Source organism: Carassius gibelio, chromosome B22, assembly GCF_023724105.1.
Source record: "Carassius gibelio isolate Cgi1373 ecotype wild population from Czech Republic chromosome B22, carGib1.2-hapl.c, whole genome shotgun sequence".
Taxonomy (NCBI): Eukaryota; Metazoa; Chordata; class Actinopteri; order Cypriniformes; family Cyprinidae; genus Carassius; species Carassius gibelio.
In genome coordinates this window covers 30,954,013-30,971,830 of record NC_068417.1, presented here as the reverse complement: position 1 = coordinate 30,971,830, position 17,818 = coordinate 30,954,013, and the positions used below count along the sequence as shown (strand labels likewise).

General features: G+C 38.6%; 1 protein-coding gene and 1 long non-coding RNA gene across 4 annotated transcripts in view; one reads left to right on the top strand and one right to left on the bottom strand.

The window, feature by feature from the left end:
* Positions 1-12,365, bottom strand: part of LOC127987543 (uncharacterized) — a 33,178-nt gene extending 20,813 nt beyond the window's left edge. Inside the window, exon 1 of the long non-coding RNA XR_008161245.1 lies at positions 12,219-12,365. This is a non-coding gene — a long non-coding RNA (uncharacterized LOC127987543). The remainder of the gene's footprint in view (positions 1-12,218) is intronic.
* LOC127987528 (beta-1,3-galactosyltransferase 2) overlaps positions 1-15,233 on the top strand; it is a 51,529-nt gene extending 36,296 nt beyond the window's left edge. For 2 of the 3 annotated variants that reach the window (XM_052589898.1, XM_052589897.1), the window contains 2 exons: positions 7,020-7,173; positions 10,810-15,233. In XM_052589898.1, coding sequence (XP_052445858.1) covers positions 7,148-7,173; positions 10,810-11,875 — 1,092 coding nt within the window. In that variant the 5' untranslated portion in view covers positions 7,020-7,147 and the 3' untranslated portion in view covers positions 11,876-15,233. The remainder of the gene's footprint in view (positions 1-7,019; positions 7,174-10,809) is intronic. The other variant, XM_052589892.1, reaches the window with a different exon arrangement.
* Positions 15,234-17,818: the final 2,585 nt, after the last annotated feature.

Here is a 17,818-nt window from a genome sequence, read left to right as displayed (position 1 = left end):
TCTACCTTTGACTGTACAAACTCAAAACTATTTTGTACAAACATTTTTTTTTCTGGGATTTAGCAATCCTGTGAATCACTAAACTAATATTTAGTTGTATGACCACAGTTTTTTAAAACTGCTTGACATCTGTGTGGCATGGAGTCAACCAACTTGTGGCAACTCTCAGCTGTTATTCCACTCCATGATTCTTTAACAACATTCCACAATTCATTCACATTTCTTGGTTTTGCTTCAGAAACAGCATTTTTGATATCACCCCACAAGTTCTCAATTGGATTAAGGTCTGGAGATTGGGCTGGCCACTCCATAACATTAATTTTGTTGGTTTGGAACCAAGACTTTGCCCGTTTACTAGTGTGTTTTGGGTCATTGTCTTGTTGAAACAACCATTTCAAGGGCATGTCCTCTTCAGCATAGGGCAACATGACCTCTTCAAGTATTTTAACATATGCAAACTGATCCATGATCCCTGGTATGCGATAAATAGGCCCAACACCATAGTAGGAGAAACATGCCCATATCATGATGCTTGCACCTCCATGCTTCACTGTCTTCACTGTGTACTGTGGCTTGAATTCAGAGTTTGGGGGTCGTCTCACAAACTGCCTGTGGCCCTTGGACCCAAAAAGAACAATTTTACTCTCATCAGTCCACAAAATGTTCCTCCATTTCTCTTTAGGCCAGTTGATGTGTTCTTTGGCAAATTGTAACCTCTTCTGCACATGCCTTTTTTTTAACAGAAGGACTTTGCGGGGGATTCTTGAAAATAGATTAGCTTCACACAGACGTCTTCTAACTGTCACAGTACTTACAGGTAACTCCAGACTGTCTTTGATCATCCTGGAGGTGATCATTGGCTGAGCCTTTGCCATTCTGGTTATTCTTCTATCCATTTTGATGGTTGTCTTCCGTTTTCTTCCACGTCTCTCTGGTTTTGCTCTCCATTTTAAGGCATTGGAGATCATTTTAGCTGAACAGCCTATCATTTTTTGCACCTCTTTATAGGTTTTCCCCTCTCTAATCAACTTTTTAATCAAAGTACGCTGTTCTTCTGAACAATGTCTTGAACGACCCATTTTCCTCAGCTTTCAAATGCATGTTCAACAAGTGTTGGCTTCATCCTTAAATAGGGGCCACCTGATTCACACCTGTTTCTTCACAAAATTGATGACCTCAGTGATTGAATGCCACACTGCTATTTTTTTGAACACACCCCTTTCAACTAATTCAACTAATTGCCCAATTGCACAGCCTTAAGAGCGTGCATATCGTGAATGCTGGGTCTCATTTGTTTTCTGACAATCTACTGAACCTACTGGTAACTTGTTTGCCACGTAGCAATAAAAAAATATACGAAAAACCTTGATTATTCTGGTTAGTCACATTGTACTGCTATTATTTTGAACAAGACTGTATATATATATATCACTATACTGTAAACACAGAAAATCATGGCAATTGTGCATTCGTGAGCTCATGGATCCCGCCGTCTGTTGGCCTCATCCACATCGCAAGCAATGTCTTCTCCCGCTAGGTACCGGGGAAAATATCCCCTTGCATGTCGAAACCATCCATGGATTGCTGTCACCTGAATGTCACCACAGTTCCATTACCTGCAGAAGAGAAATACGGCGTGTGGGTGGACTCTCTGCCCAGCTTCCCTCACAGTCAGGCCATGGTTGATAACATGGTCCGCCAAAGTTGCTCTTATATCATCAGAAATAGGGGTCCGTGCATGGCCTCTTCGACCTCCTCCTCTTCCTCTTCCTCCTCCTCATCTTCCTCTTCCTCCTCCTCCTCCTCCTCTTCCTCTTCCTCCTCCTCATCTTCCTCTTGCTCTCCCTCCTCTTCCTCCTCCTCCTCTTCCTCTTCCTCCTCCTCTTCCACTTCCTGCTCTTCCTCTTGCTCTTGCTCTCCCTCCATCCTTTCTTGCAAAGTTCTTGAAATGGCTAAACTGAGGCTTTTTGTAGCTGGCTGATTGGTGTTCAGTTTTGCAAGTAAGTGCCTTCAGTTGTGTATTTGAGTGGTAGCAATTACTCAATGTGTTTTGTATTTTGGATACATGTGTTTTCCAAATGGAACTCTGAGATTTCATTTTTGAACAAAGTGTCTTATGTATGAAATAGAGTGTAGTATGCAGGACCAAGTGTGTTGCAGAATTGCAACTAGAGTGCAAAGCAGTGCTTTTGTTTAAAGTATGGGTACATGTGTTTGTGGGATGGTAACAAAAGCTTCAAGTTGTGTTACTTTAGTCTAAGCATGGGTCTATATAGTGTTCAAGCGATGGGCAAAAACTGTAAAAAAAAAAAAACCCTACATATTTGGCAGATATAAAGCATACCAGTGTATGTTTTTTGTGATAGTCCATTTTTATTTTATTATTACAGTTTTTGTGGATTGCTTAAGCACGATTTTCAAAACAGGGCCCGTGTTTTCAAAACACTACACACAATTAGCACAACCACACACCAAATTAGCAAAACACTACAGATCCTTTGCATATTTAAACAATCTTGGAAAAAGTATAAACTTCGGTTTAAAAACCACACTTTGTTACCATATGAAACACACACGTTTCACATTACTATACTCTGTTTGCACGAGTTACACTCTGCTGTGATAAACCTAAAACACTTTTAGCCCTTCTACTTCCCTATGATTAGAGTAGGCTACCATCAACGAAGTACAAATATAATGTAAATTCACCAAACAAAAACACAAGACCAATGTTGCAGACTGAAGAAACTCATTTATTTCTCAACACGCCCAAAATGTTGACATGGAGATTCATAACAAAATGCAGTACAATATGTAAAGTGACAAGTTTACTGTAAACAGTTTTTTTTTTGGATTGCTTACACACTAAAATGAATAGTACACTATTAGCAAAACCTTACACTCAAGAAGCAAAACATCAGCCCATATTTGCACAACTATAAGCACATTTTCAACCTCACACTTGTTGCAAAACTATACACACAGTGATTTGCAAAACACTAAACACACTTAACATACATTACACACAAAAATCTAGCATGACGTCACTTCCTTGCAATACCAAAGCACTGACTGTCAAATTACCGCACCGTCCAACCAATTGGTTCAACACAGTCATCAGGTATGAAAACAATTGTTTGCTTAATCGTAGACACACCAATCAGGTGTATAATCACTATAAAAAGCAGCAGGTGAGTTCATCGGTCTTCAAGCACAATGGAAAGAGTCAGAGAAAGAGTAAGACGAGGAGAAGAACGTGGAGGAGGACAAGGAAGAAGGGGAGGAAGAGATGGAGGTCATGCTGGAGGAGGAGGAGGACAAGAAGGTGCTCAAAGAGGACCGAATCTGACGAATGAGATCCGCGCAACACTGGTTGTCAACCACGGCCTGATGCTGAGGGAGGCTGGACTGCCAGTACAGCCAAATCTAAGCCGATACACCGTGGCAAGTGTGATAAGAACATTTCGACTGGAAAATAGATATTGTAAAAATATCATCATATCAAAAACATCTGCACGGTTTCAGTAACTGCTTACAGTACTGTATTCTATGCACTATCAGCATTTACCTTTTCCTGTGAAATTCCTGTACTATTGTATACTGTTTTATTTTTTTTTCTACATGGGATTGAGGGTCAGGAACGACAAGGGGGAAGGCCTCCTATGTTCACAGAACAGCAAGAGACGGAGATAGTAAACATGGTTTTGGAGGACCCCATTCTGTGTAACGGCTGCACAGAGTGTTATATTGCCCCCACGTTGCCCTGGGACGTTGACAATAGCCCTGTGGCCAATGATGTTTCTTCCCCTCCTTCGTGTTCTTGCCAGGTGAAACCCAGCCTCATCTACGTAAATAAAACTCATGCTGGATCTCCTCTCCATCCATTCGTAAAACTCTCTGAAGAACAGGGTCAGGCAAAATTGTGTAGTTCAATGTAGATCTAGTATACATATTACAGTACTTTAAAAGATATGAGACCGTATGCAAGATCACACAGCTAAAGTGAGTACATACCTCTGCATAATCATGCCGCAGTCGTTTCACCCTTTCAGAATTGCGCTCAAAGGGCACTCGATAAATTTGGTTCATCTGAATGTTTTTTTTTTTTTAGGATGCGTGCCAGTGTTGATGTTGAGACCTGATGGATATTGTTGAAACTGACGTGGTTATTGACAATGTTAGCTTGGAGCTGATTGAGTGTTATAGCATTGTTGGCCAAAACCATGTTTACTATCTCCGTCTCTTGCTGTTCTGTGAACATAGGAGGCCTTCCCCCTTGTCGTTCCTGACCCTCAATCCCATGTAGAAAAAAAAAAAAAACCGTATACAATAGTACAGGAATTTCACAGGAAAGGGTAAATGCTGATAGTGCATAGAATACAGTACTGTAAGCAGTTACTGAAACCGTGCAGATGTTTTTGATATGATGATTTTTTACAATATCTATTTTCCAGTCGAAATGTTCTTATCACACTTGCCACGGTGTATCGGCTTAGATTTGGCTGTACTGGCAGTCCAGCCTCCCTCAGCATCAGGCCGTGTTTGACAACGTGGTCAACCAGTGTTGCGCGGATCTCATTCGTCAGATTCGGTCCTCTTTGAGCACCTTCTTGTCTTCCTCCTCCTCCTCCAGCATGACCTCCATCTCTTCCTCTGTTGATTACTCCTCTGTTGATTCCTCTTCCTCCTTGTCCTCATCCACGTTCTTCTCCTCGTTCGCCTCCTCGTCTTACTCTTTCTCTGACTTTTTCCATGGTGCTTGAAGACAGATGAACTCACCTGCTGCTTTTTATAGTGATTATACACCTGATTGGTATGTCTACAATTAAGCAAACAATTGTTTTCATACCTGATGGCTGTGTTGAACCAATTGGTTGGACGGTGCAGTAATTTGACAGTCAGTGCTTTGGTATTGCAAGGAAGTGACGTCATAGATTTTTCTGTTTAGTGTTTTGCAAATCACTGTGTGTAGAGTTTTGCAACAAGTGTGAGGTTGACAATGTGCTTATAGTTGTGCAAATATGGGCTGATGTTTTGCTTCCTGAGTGTAAGGTTTTGTCAATAATGTACTACTTTAAATTTTAGTGTGCAAGCAATCCAAAAAAACTGTATTATAACAGCTGATGTTCAAGGAGCAACATGTTTGTTCATTTTCTATAGATTTTAGATCTGATTTTGAATAAAGGGTTGGAAATGAATGCTTTTTTTTTTTATCCGATTCATTGAGTTTCTATTTTCTCCAGTCATTCTGCTTGCTAACAGCAGCTGTTCTTTATTAATGCTCAATCAGCACTTATTCAGTCACTTACAGTTTTTGCCCGTTGCTTGAACACTATAGACCCATGCTTAGACTAAAGTAACACAACTTGAAGCTTTTGTTACCATACCTCAAACACATGTACCCATACCTTAAACAAAAGAGTTACACTTTGACAAAGGAATGTTAGGTTTTGATAGCAGAGTTTAGGTTTTGATAGCAGAGCTGCAATTTGACACAGATGTGAATGGTATATTTTCCCAGTGTTGTGTCATGTTTACTCGTGTGTAGAGTTTTGGCACAATGAGCGAAGTTTTGCAAAATGTGATCAAGCAACGGGCAAAAACTGTAATTATATCATGAACTTCAACACTGCTTCAGTGTTATTTTTAACTCTCTGTAGATTAGGACGATATGCACTCTGAGCAGAGATGATTTAACTAGTGATTTTGTTGTGCACATTATACAACAGAAGCAAGTACACCCATATAGCATCACTATGAATCAAATGATACAACACTATTCCTCAAACTGAACAGTATAGTATTTATAGTACAGATCAGGCTAAATTGTAATAGAGAAATGCTTTTTTTCTGTAAAGCTGCTTTTTGAAGTTAGTATACTCTAAATGAGGGCATAAAGTGCAAAAACAGCAGCAGTGCACTGACCCTAGACTTGGTTTATATCACCTCTTAATGGGCGTCAGGATCTCGTCACGGTTTCTCTATGCATTAAAAATGCCATCAATAAAATGCACCTGTCCATAACATACGCCGGCCCAACCCACTGCCACCATGGGCCACTCAATACACAACGTTGACATCTGCAAAATGCTCAACCTCACGACGCCATATGCACTGTCTGCCATCTGCCCTGTACAGTGAAAACTTGGATTCCTCTGTGAAGTGCCAAACGCCATAGAATGTGAGCATTTGCAGACTCAAGACAGTTATGATGACAAACTGCAGTCAGGTCCACAACCTAATGTGGACGATGAGCATACAGATGAGTTCAATATAGAATAAATTAAAATGCAATAAATCTATTGAATTAATATGAAAGTTATTTTTCATGTTGACACTGATGAAAATACACAACATAGTAAGTTGATACACATATGACAGCCTCTGAACTTGGTCAATACTAATTATATTATATCACAATCATACTTATATATAGCCACTGGACTAAAAATACATCCATCAATCATCGCTCCCGAAATTAATTGAACAGGTCATCTTGTTAATGCTATAAATTAGTTACAGCAATAAAATAAAATGTCATCATGAACAAGAACATGAAAAACATCACATTAGAATCTCACATATGAGATTTCCCTTACATTCAATTTTTGCCATGTTACATTAATTTAGTTGACCAGTGCTATGTGCTGTTTTCACAAAAACATAAATTTCATTAATAAAAACACTAACACTGAGAAGCTACGCGATTATCACGTTCACAAAATCAAATAATCGAATGCGATTCATCTAATGAACACATTACCGCCATTTCTTTCCGCGTGGAATGGTGCGCTGTGATTGGTTGAACAGATACTTCTAACGTATATAACGTTTATTGCATTTTGGAAAACAGACTCTTCATATATACCAAATTACAATAGTTTTAAAGTGTTAAAAGTTGTATTGTGAAAATAGGCAAAAGCATAATGCTAATATACGTTTTATATATTTAAAGACGGTACATCTGTTGTTAGTACATTTGTAATACAATAAAGATTTTTTTTTTTTTTTTACACTAGGGTATCACAAGTGCAAAAAAAAGTTGCTTCCCAGCTCCACCTCTAGTTAACCTGTTGCTAGGTATGAGAGACAGGCTTTTCCGGCAGGGAATATGTGAAGGAGCAAGATTAAAGCTTAACTCCCCAGAATGGCTACTAAAAAAATTTGGCAAAGGTAAGCAATTTCTTCCTTTATTATTTTTTGGCTAATGTTATTTGTGTTATTTACATACAAAATCTTATTACAGTCTTAGTAACTTGATGTGCTTTGAAATGAGTGTGACTTATAACTGACTGACTGATAACTTGTGTATTAAACATAGACTGAAGTAATTTAAGTCTTTGGTTCTTTAAATTGAGATGATTTTGGCTCATATTTAACAAAAAACCCACCAATTACAACTGATTTGGCAGTTGTCCAGAAGACAATCATTGATTCCCTTCACAAGGAAGGTAAGCCGCAAACATTCACTGCCAAACAAGCTGGCTGTTCACAGAGTGCTGTATCCAAGCATGTTAACAAAAAGTTGAATGGAAGGAAAAAGTGTGGAAGAAAAAAAAGCAAAACCAACTGAGAGAACCGCAGCCTTATGAGGATTGTCAAGCAAAATCGATTCAATAATTTGAGTGAACTTCACAAGGAATGGACTGAGGCTGGCATCAAGACATCAAGAGCCAGCACACACAGACGTGTCCAGGAATTTGGTTACAGTTGTCATATTCCTCTAATTAAATCACTCCTGAACCACAGACAACGTCAGAGGCGTTTTACCTGGGCTAAGGAGAAGAAGAACTGGACTGTTGCCCAGTGGTCCAAAGTCCTCTTCTCAGATGAGAGCATGTTTTGTATTTAATTTGGAAACCAAGGTCCTAGAGTCTGGAGGAAGGGTGGAGAAGATCATAGCCCAAGTTGCTTGAAGTTCAGTGTTACATTTCCACAGTCTGTGATGATTTGTGGTATAATGTCATCTGCTGGTGTTGGTCCATTGTGTTTTTTGAAAATCAATGTCACTGCCCCCCTTTACAAAGAAATGTTGGAGCACTTCATGCTTCCTTCTGCTGACCAGCATTTTGAAGATGCTAAATTTCATTTTCCGGCAGGATTTGACACCTGCTCACACTGCCAAAAGCACCAAAAGTTGGTTAAATGACCATGGTGTTGGTGTGCTTGACTGGCCAGCAAACTCACCAGACCTGAACCCCAGAGAGAATTTATGGGCTATTGTTAAGATGAAAATGAGAAACAAGAGACCAAAAAATGCAGATGAGCTGAAGACCACTGTCAAAGAAACCTGGGCTTCCATACAACGTCAGCAGTGCCACAAACTGATCACATCCATGCCACGCCGAATTGAGGCAGTAATTAAAGCAAAAGGAGCCCCTACCAAGTATTGAGTACATGTACAGTAATTAAACTTACTTTTCCAGAAGGCCAACAATTCACTAAAAATGCTTTTTTTTTCTCAGGAAGTATTTGTTTGTTGAAATGTTGTTTGATGTTTGTTTTTGTGAATTGGTGGGGTTTTGTTGAATGTGAGCCAAAAATATCACAATTAAAAGAACCAAAGACTTAAACTACTGACATCTTTGTGCACTGTATTTATTTAATACACGAGTTTCATAATTTGAGTTGAATTACTGAAATAAATGAACTTCTCCATGACATTCTAATTTACTAAGATGTATATACTAAGATGTATATACAGTCTCTCTCTCTCTCTCTCTAATTGTGTATACTGTATATATATATATATATATATATATATATATATATATATATATATATATACACTTCACTTTGTTTTGTTCGGTGTCTTTCAGTTTGTAATAGAAAAGGGAAATTGAAAGACGAATGTAAGATGATGCAGGGGAAGAAGAAATTTATTATTAAAGCAGGGAACAAAGTAACACATTGGGACTTGACACTTCATAATAATCCTGGCAGTCAAATTGTGATGTCTCAGTCACATCAGTGACATCACTTCAGTAGACCAATCTAATTTGAGTGTAAACTAAACGAGCCAACATACCTTGGCATGCAGCTATTGCATTCAGCTGCCGCTGATCACAGTGTGAGTATTACTGTGGCAGCAGGTGCAATACATACCAGGTTTTCGTTGACGAGCCAAGATGGTGACCCGGCTGCTCAGTGGTGGTACAACAACCGTGGCGGTGTGAAGTGACTTTTCACTTTCAATCGGTCACTCTCAAACTCACGTTGGTGACTGACGAATTGGTATCCCTACCAAAGTTGCATGGGTGCTGCCCCTACCAGTGCTCTGTGCGAGCCACCTGCGCCCCTATATGGTGTAGGCAGGGTCTTGGCAAGTCATGCTTAACTAAAGACTTCCTATTAAGGGGTCATGGTACGCAGTAATAGCAGCAACTTGGAATTTGAGGTTGGGGGAGACAGCCTTAGCTCCAGCCCTTGCTGCAGAAAGGAAAGAATGACCACAATCAGGCATCTTCGGGGGTCTTCTCGGCAAGAACACCACCACTCTACAAACAGGTTCCACATCAAAGCATAAGCATGTCTAGTAGACGGTGCTCTCGCCGAAGTGATGGTGTTCGCTACGTCGTGGGCTAGGTCACCTAGAACCTCTGCATCCCAGCAAGTGCCACACGGTACCCCGTCTCTGAGTCAGTAGATCCTTCCTCTGAGGAATCGGCCAAGGAGGGGCTGTCACAAGGCACACTAGTTGTTGGATCCAGGTCAGAGTGGGCGCTAGTGTTGGGCGATATTGTCATTTTACTGTATTTAAAACTCCTAGTTCATATATAGTCGGACGCAACTGTCATATCGCGAAACCTGTGACAAATCTGCCACATCTGCGCACAGAAGTTATCAGTCTAAATGTTCTGCAAAATCAGTAATTGGTTAAAATCAATAGTAGATTTCTGTGTGTGTGTGTGTGAAATGCGGTGCTGAAGTGAAATAGCTGGGCATTTTAATAGCCGAATTATAACAGGCCCCCAATAAAAATAATAATAATTATTATTATTATAATTTAATACATTAATAGGAGAATGAGAATAATATCGTCTTGATTATCGACAGAGACATCTGCTATCCTCGATACCTCTGACTATTGTCGATACACAATATTATCTTTTATCGGCACAACCCTAGTGGGCGCCACTAGGAAGATTTTGTGTCTAAGCAAGAAAGCTCACTGGGGAGCTGTATATTTGTGTAGGTGGGACCGCTGTCCTGCCCTTGAACGTATTCAAGCAGGAGTGTCATATTTTTAATATAAAACGTGATTGTGAACTGGATATTTTTTAACCTTTTATCACAGTCTTGGGCATGTCAAAGATTAGTAACAACATTGGCTTTGATGCATTGTTAGTTTTTTTTTTTGTAGCATTAGAAATAAATTAAAATTTGTCTCCCTCATTTAACAGGGAAAACCACCAACAATCAAGAATGCATGATATTATGTTGTCATGGCTTTGCAATCAAAAAAATGTCGTTATAATGGAAGTCAATGGGGCAAAAACAGCCACGAACAATAAATCAGTGGCAGCTGGATACAATAACTGCATGCCAATGTGCATTGGCTTGTTTAGTTTACACTCGAAGTAGATTGGTCTATCGAAGCACTATCCCAATGAATCGGTCACCTACGTGACGTCAAAAGTGACCAAATGAAAGGGAACTAATTTTACAATAAAACATTAAAATATATTTTTCTTTTTTTATATAATAAATAAATAAATAAATTACAGGCCTATTTAAAAAACACTTCTCAACTGTTTTTTTTTCACTATGAAATGCATTTTTGATCTGTTTCTCTTTTTTACTCTGCAGATTGGCTCAAGATTGTGGTCTATCTATGCGTCACATTAAAAAGACATTTATTCTGCTGCTCACATTAGCATTTTTATTGTCTGCTGTTGCTTATGTCTTTGAGACAACTACATTCTCTCAAACCTGGTTGAATAAAATCATGAATCTGACTCATTATAAGGTAATTAAAAGCACTTTGGCTGATCGTACTGAAAATAATGTATTATCACCTTTGCCCAATCAACAAATCCAACCAAGAGGTACAACTATCTATCATCATGTGGCTCATCCAAGCAACTATCATTTCATCCTGGATGAACCTGATAAATGTAAGCAGGATCCATTCCTGGTCTTGATGGTCCCTGTGGCCCCCCATGAGGTCAATGCTCGTAACGCCATCCGCAGCACATGGGGGACTGAGAGCTCAGTGCAGGGAAAAGCAGTGCTGACTCTGTTCATGGTGGGTTTGACTGGAGGAGCTGAAGCTCAACATCAGCTGGAGGAAGAGAGTCGGCAACACAGAGATTTACTGCAGAGCAACTTCGTGGACTCCTACTTCAATCTGACCATAAAGACCATGGTGATCATGGACTGGCTGGCCACCCATTGCCCTCAAGCAGCTTATGCTATGAAGGTTGATTCTGATATGTACATAAACCTGGAGAACCTGATGAACCTCTTATTGTCACCCAACACACCCAGACAGAACTACATCACAGGGTATTTGATGAGGAATGAGGTTGTTGTCCGAAACAAAAACTCCAAATGGTATGTGGCAGAGGAATTGTACCCTGAACCGACATACCCCACATACCTACTGGGAATGGGCTATGTTTTCTCCAATGACCTGCCAAAAAAATTAGTTCAGGCTTCCAAGAAAGTAAAGCCCTTTAACATAGAAGATGCATATGTGGGCGCTTGTCTGAAACAGTTGGGCGTTGCACCCTCATCTCCCCCAAACCCTTCACAATTTAAACTCTTTCTGGGACAAGATAATCGAGAAGATTTTCTCAGAGTTATCGCAACAATCCTGAGATCCCCACAGGAGCTAATAAAGATTTGGAAGGACTTAAAGGGGCTCACATAAAAGTACTGGAGCACAATAAAAAAAGATTTAAAAGAGAAGTCTATTTAAGGCCTCAGTCAGTGAACATTTTGTAAATGTCTGAAAGCTGAGATTGGGTCTATGACATACACATGTGGACATGGTGACTCTATTTAGACGGGGCAAGGGGATCGTCTGAGGAGCCACTCATGCAAAATGCACTCCTGGGGAAGAACTTCTTGAGACATGTTTAACTTCTTTTACCATGAAACAGGGTTTTAAAAACACAGCACTCCACCTGAGGCACAAATATCAAAGAAATCAGCAATGTTTGTTTACAAAGAAAAATAAAAGAACAAAAATGGTTTTGTAATATTACAATAACCTTTCACAGTCTCTATTACAACTTTTCAGATGAAATGTATAGTTTTCTGAAATGAACACAAAAGTATAGACTGTATGTAAACATACACAAAGATGAATTCCACATAATAATAATTATAACTGAAAGGTTAAACAGTGTTTGAAAAGCAAAAGTATTTTTCCGTAAATCTCTTTTGGGGCAGGTTGTCAACTGGTGTTATATTTACCTTGTATGTTGATAACTGTAAACTAATTAATTTACCATTTCTGTGGGCAAGAACAAAGGATGGATTTATGTGCATTGTTTTTCTTTTTTATTGATTTGTGAGTTATTATGTGTTTCATAACTTAATTATTCTTTTAGTATTGCTGAAGAAAAAAAAAGTTTTCCTAGATCAATGCTCAATGTTCTGTCAAATTTTCAACTCAAATGTGCCTCCCCAGTCTAAAAAGAGTAGGCTTATTTATTGAACCTGCAGATTCATAATTTCTATTTCTTCTTCTTTTTTTTTAATGTATACATCTGTTTTTGTTTGTGAACTGTGTGTTTCATTTTACTTATAAGGTTCATATTCTTCAACTGTGATCTCAGTAACTAGTAATTTTGGACAGAAACACTTCCTGTTGGAAAGGGCGGCAGGCCAACACATCACCCTTGTTCCATCCAAAAAAAAAAAAAAAAAAAAGAAAATCATCTCTCCATTGGAGGAATAAGGAAATTAACTCTGTGACCAACAAAAGTTTATGATTCTTGGATATTTTATCAATATAAACTTTACAAATCAATGCAAGCTTTATGAATTTTTAAGCCATATATATAATCACTAGATAATGTAAGATAATGTATATACAGTAGCTCTATCAAGTGGCCACACAGTAACACAATATTCTATGGGCCTCTTTTTTGACTCTAGCATAGATGAATTACACAATTATATAGGAATATGTCCTGCATTGTTACGTCTCCAGAATTCTGTGTTCGTTTTACAGTCATTTTTTTTCTGGTACTGCTTGTGGGCTCTTTAAAAAACTCCGTTTTGGATCAGTTTGGTCTCTCTGTTCCTGTTTTTGGTTTGGTTTGTACCCTGTGTATGTGTGTGTGTGTGTGTGTGTGTGTGTGTGTGTGTGTGTGAGTGACACAGCAAATGTTTTGATCGAAACATTTGAGAATAGTTATAAACTATTTCTGTGTGTTAGTAAACCTAACTTGCTCCATTTTTTTTTGGAACTTGTAGTAGCAGGACAGAGTGCTTGTGTATTTGTGGATTCTTTTAATTTGTATGAATTATTTTTGTTTCCTTTTCTCTCTGTTGTTTATAGGGAGTTGGGGAGTAGATTTAAAGGGTTAGTTCATCCAAAAATGAAAATTATGTCATTAATAACTCACCCTTATGCTGTTCCAAACATGTAAGACCTCAATTTATCTTCAGAACACAGTTTAAGATATTTTAGATTTAGTCCGAGAGCTCTCAGTCCCTCCACTGAAACTGTGTGTACAGTATACTGTCCATGTCCAGAAAGGAAAGAAAAACATCATCAAAGTAGTCCATGTGACATCAGAGGGTCCGTTGGAATTTTTTGAAGCATCTAAAATACATTTTGGTCCAAAATTTGCAAAAACAACGACTTTATTCAGTATTGTCTTCTCTTCCGTGTCTTTTGTGAGAGAGAGTTCAAATCAAAGCAGTCTGGATATCCGGTTCGCGAACGAATCATTAAGTTCACCAAATCGAACTGAATCGTTTTAAATGATTCACATCTCTAATACGCATTAATCCACAAATGACTTAAGCTGTTCACTTTTTTAATGTGGCTGACACTCCCTCTGACTTCAAACAAACCAATATAAGAGCCGTTTATGTCAGACGCGTACGATTCGTGAACGAGGAGCTGATGATACTGCGCATGTGTGATTCAGTGTGAAGCAGACCGACACACTGGTCTGAACTGAAGTGATTATTTTGGTGATTGATTCTGAACTGATTCTGTGCTAGTGTTATGAGCACGGGTAAACCGAAGGCTTGAATCAAGGGCAATCATCGCAAATGACGCCATTACGTCGAGAGCAAAAGAACCGGTGAACCGTTTTCTTCAACCGGTTTATTGAATCGAACTGTCCGAAAGAACTACCAGTGATCCGAAAACCGATGCAACCGGTTATTCACTCATGAACGAGTCAGTCTATTGTTCGTTTTCTGGCTCAGCTCGGTGTTCATCTGCTTTGATTTGAACTCTCTCTCACAACAGACATGGAAGAGAAGACAATGCTGAATAAAGTCGTAGTTTTTGCTATTTTTGGACCAAAATGTATTTCCGATGCTTCAAAAAATTCCAACGGACCCTCTGATGTCACATGGACTACTTTGATCATGTTTTTCTTAACTTTCTGGACATGGACAGTATACCGTACACACAGCTTCAATGGAGGGACTGAGAGCTCTCGGACTAAATCTAAAATATCTTAAACTGTGTTCCGAAGATAAAAGGAGGTCTTACATGTTTGGAACAGCATAAGGGTGAGTTATTAATGAAATCATTTTCATTTTTGGATGAACTAACCCTTTAAGTTTTAAGTCAGCTGTAAGTTTGGTTAGGGCGCATTGACCGTGTGCCAGATAGGGATTGTATTTATTTATTTTATTTGTGATTAGTATAGGTTAGGGGTGGGGTCCTTTTTGTTTATTTCTTTGCTTTGGTCCGTCCAGCCATCCCTTTTTCCCAGAAAATTATTGTTTATTACTTACAATTTATTATTATAATGGTTGCATTTTATTTTACAATACGTGTGCTAACATGTACTTATAGTGTACTTACAGTGTATTTATCTAAGAAAGTTCTGGTAACACAAGGTATCTACATGGGGTAGGGTTAGGTTTAGGGGTAGGTTCAGGATTAGTACCTAGTTATTAAATATTTATTTTAATTACTATAATAAGTACATAGTATGTACATGAGGAACAGGACTGTAAAATAAAGTGCTACCATTATTATTTACAATATTACCGTGGCTAATTAAAAGCTTTGTTTTTATATGGTATTTGGTGTTTTTTATCCTTGCCTCGCACCGCAACTATACCTCCTTTGCTGGCATTGGTGGGCCCGAGCAGTGGGTTGCCAGCCTTCCCTCCCTTTGGGGAGCTAGAACATAACATTGCAACAACGCAACAACTCATGCAATGTATGAAAATGTTGATATCCTTCAAGTAAACGGTTACCGTTGGTTAGAGTTAAAAATTTTCGTTAAGTCAGAAAAAGCAATGTCTTTAGACATTCATGTTTAAATGCTGCACCCTGCTGGTGAATGTTATTAATTACTGTGCAGTCAGTGAATCAGGGAGAGCCGTTTACATAATAAATTAAATTATGAACCCCAATAAAGCACTGATAACTTAAAAGCTTTTTAAATGTTTAACTGAACCCACATAGCACATGTGCGTCTGCAAGTTGTTAAAGATAACTTTATCTGGAAAGCATCGGTGTATAAGCATCTGGCATCTTCTATTTGACATCTGATAGGAGACACCCTATAGGTGTATTGCAGAAGAGCAAAACAAACAAACAAACAAACAAAAAATAAATAAATAAAGTATTGTAGATGTCAAATATATAAATCATTAGGATATTATTGAATGTAAAGATCTTGTTCCATGAAGATATTTTGGCCGACCATTGTTCAATCTTAAACCATACATGAATGAAAAGCTTATTTATTCAGCTGTAAATCTCAATTTCAAACAACTGGCCCTTATATGACTTTTTTGGGGGGGTCCAGGGTCACAAATGTACTGTCCATTCCATAGACACTGCATTATAAACACCCTCACATTGGGATTTCATGCAAAAGTGATATAATATAAAGTGTTACGACCCTCTTAAAAATGGTCTAGGGGTAAAAGGAGTAACATTCAAATTTTGTGGTAAAACTGTAAACTTGGAGGTAGCAAGAGACAATGCAGAGACACCAGTTGCCAACAAATGTGATTTATTATACAAAGTGAAAATATTCCAAATAACTACAAAAATATTGAAAATATTATAAAAATTATATAAATAGTTAAAGAGACAACCAATATGTACAAATATTTACAACTCAGAAAACAAACAAAAGAACAATATAAATCAACCCAAGAGAAAAAGGACTCTTGTGACGCCAAAAGAAAGAAAGAAACAAAACAAAAGCACTTCTAACTTATTTTAAACCTCTAACCTAACTAAAGAAAAGCAAGCAAATCTTCAGCGCCAAGCGCCATATACTTCCCTATCCTCAACTAATAAAAACCAAACATACAGGGGGTGGCATTCACCTCTTACCTAGGGTGTCTAAACAGATCGAGTTACCTAAATGTTGCACAATGGAAGTCACACGACATCTTTCCTATCCACCTTCCTCTTGGGTAAAGAGTCAATGTCCTAGAGCCTAAGCTCAGCAAAGCTCAAAGAGCAACGGCATCCAAGTCACAAAGTGAAAAAAAACAAACAAAATGGCAAATCAAGAAGAGGTCAGGTTCAAAAGAAAAATGTAAAAACAAACAAACTGAAATTTGGCATAAACAAAGAAACAACTCAACTCAAGAGACAAGTAACATAACAGCAAAAAACCCAGGAAGCAAAAGAGGTCTCCAGTTCACTTCCTTGCACATCCTTTTATCTGCTGGTGGAAACTTTACTGGCACTGGATAGGTCAGTGTCACATTGATTAATGAAGATGGACAGCTTCCAGAGCCAATCAGCAGACAAGGGAGGCTGCCTAAGAGATTGACAGTTAAGGAGAGAAAGAGAGCAAGAGAGAGCAGGCACAGGAATGTTTATGGACGTAACACTCCCACCCTTAAGAACAAACTCGTTTGTAAGAATAAACACCATACCCAACTAGCATCAGCTAAGACATTCTCTGAACCCTTCTTATGTCTGATTTCTAAATTGTAGCTCTGGACAATAAGAGCCCAGCGCATTAAACGCTGATTGTGGTTGCACATTCGAGTTAAAAACACAAGAGAATTGTGATCTTTATAAACCACAATCAGAAGACTACTGGAACCAAGGTAGTCTTCAAATTGTTGTAACGTGAACAATAAAGCAAGAGCTTCTTTTTCAATTGTTGAGTAATTCAGCTGATGTTTATTACACTTACAAGAAAAATAACTAATAGGATGTTCTATCCCATTCTCATCCTCCTGAATAAGGACAGCACCAGCACCCACAGCGCTCGCATCAACCTCCAATTTAAAAACTCGAGTACAGTCAGGTGCCATTAAAACAGGTGCATTACACATCAAACTTTTGGCTGAAACAAATGCATGCTGACTCTCAGCAGACCACTCATAAGATTTAGATGGGCTGAGTAGTGAAGTAAGAGGACTCGTAAGACGACAGTAGAGAAATTCTTACAGAAGCTACCATAATAGCCTTTTGGTAGTCCAAACGTGGAAAAGAATTTCACCAATTCTTTTACGATGACAGGCGCAGTGATTTTTCGTAGTGGAATCGCCTCAGGGAATCTGGTAGCCACACATCTTTTTTTTAATCCTGGCCAAAAGAAATGGCTCAAAATCCTATTATAGGTCTTCGTAACTCCTAAATGACCAGCAAGCTGGTGATCATGAGCCAAGCACAAGACATGTT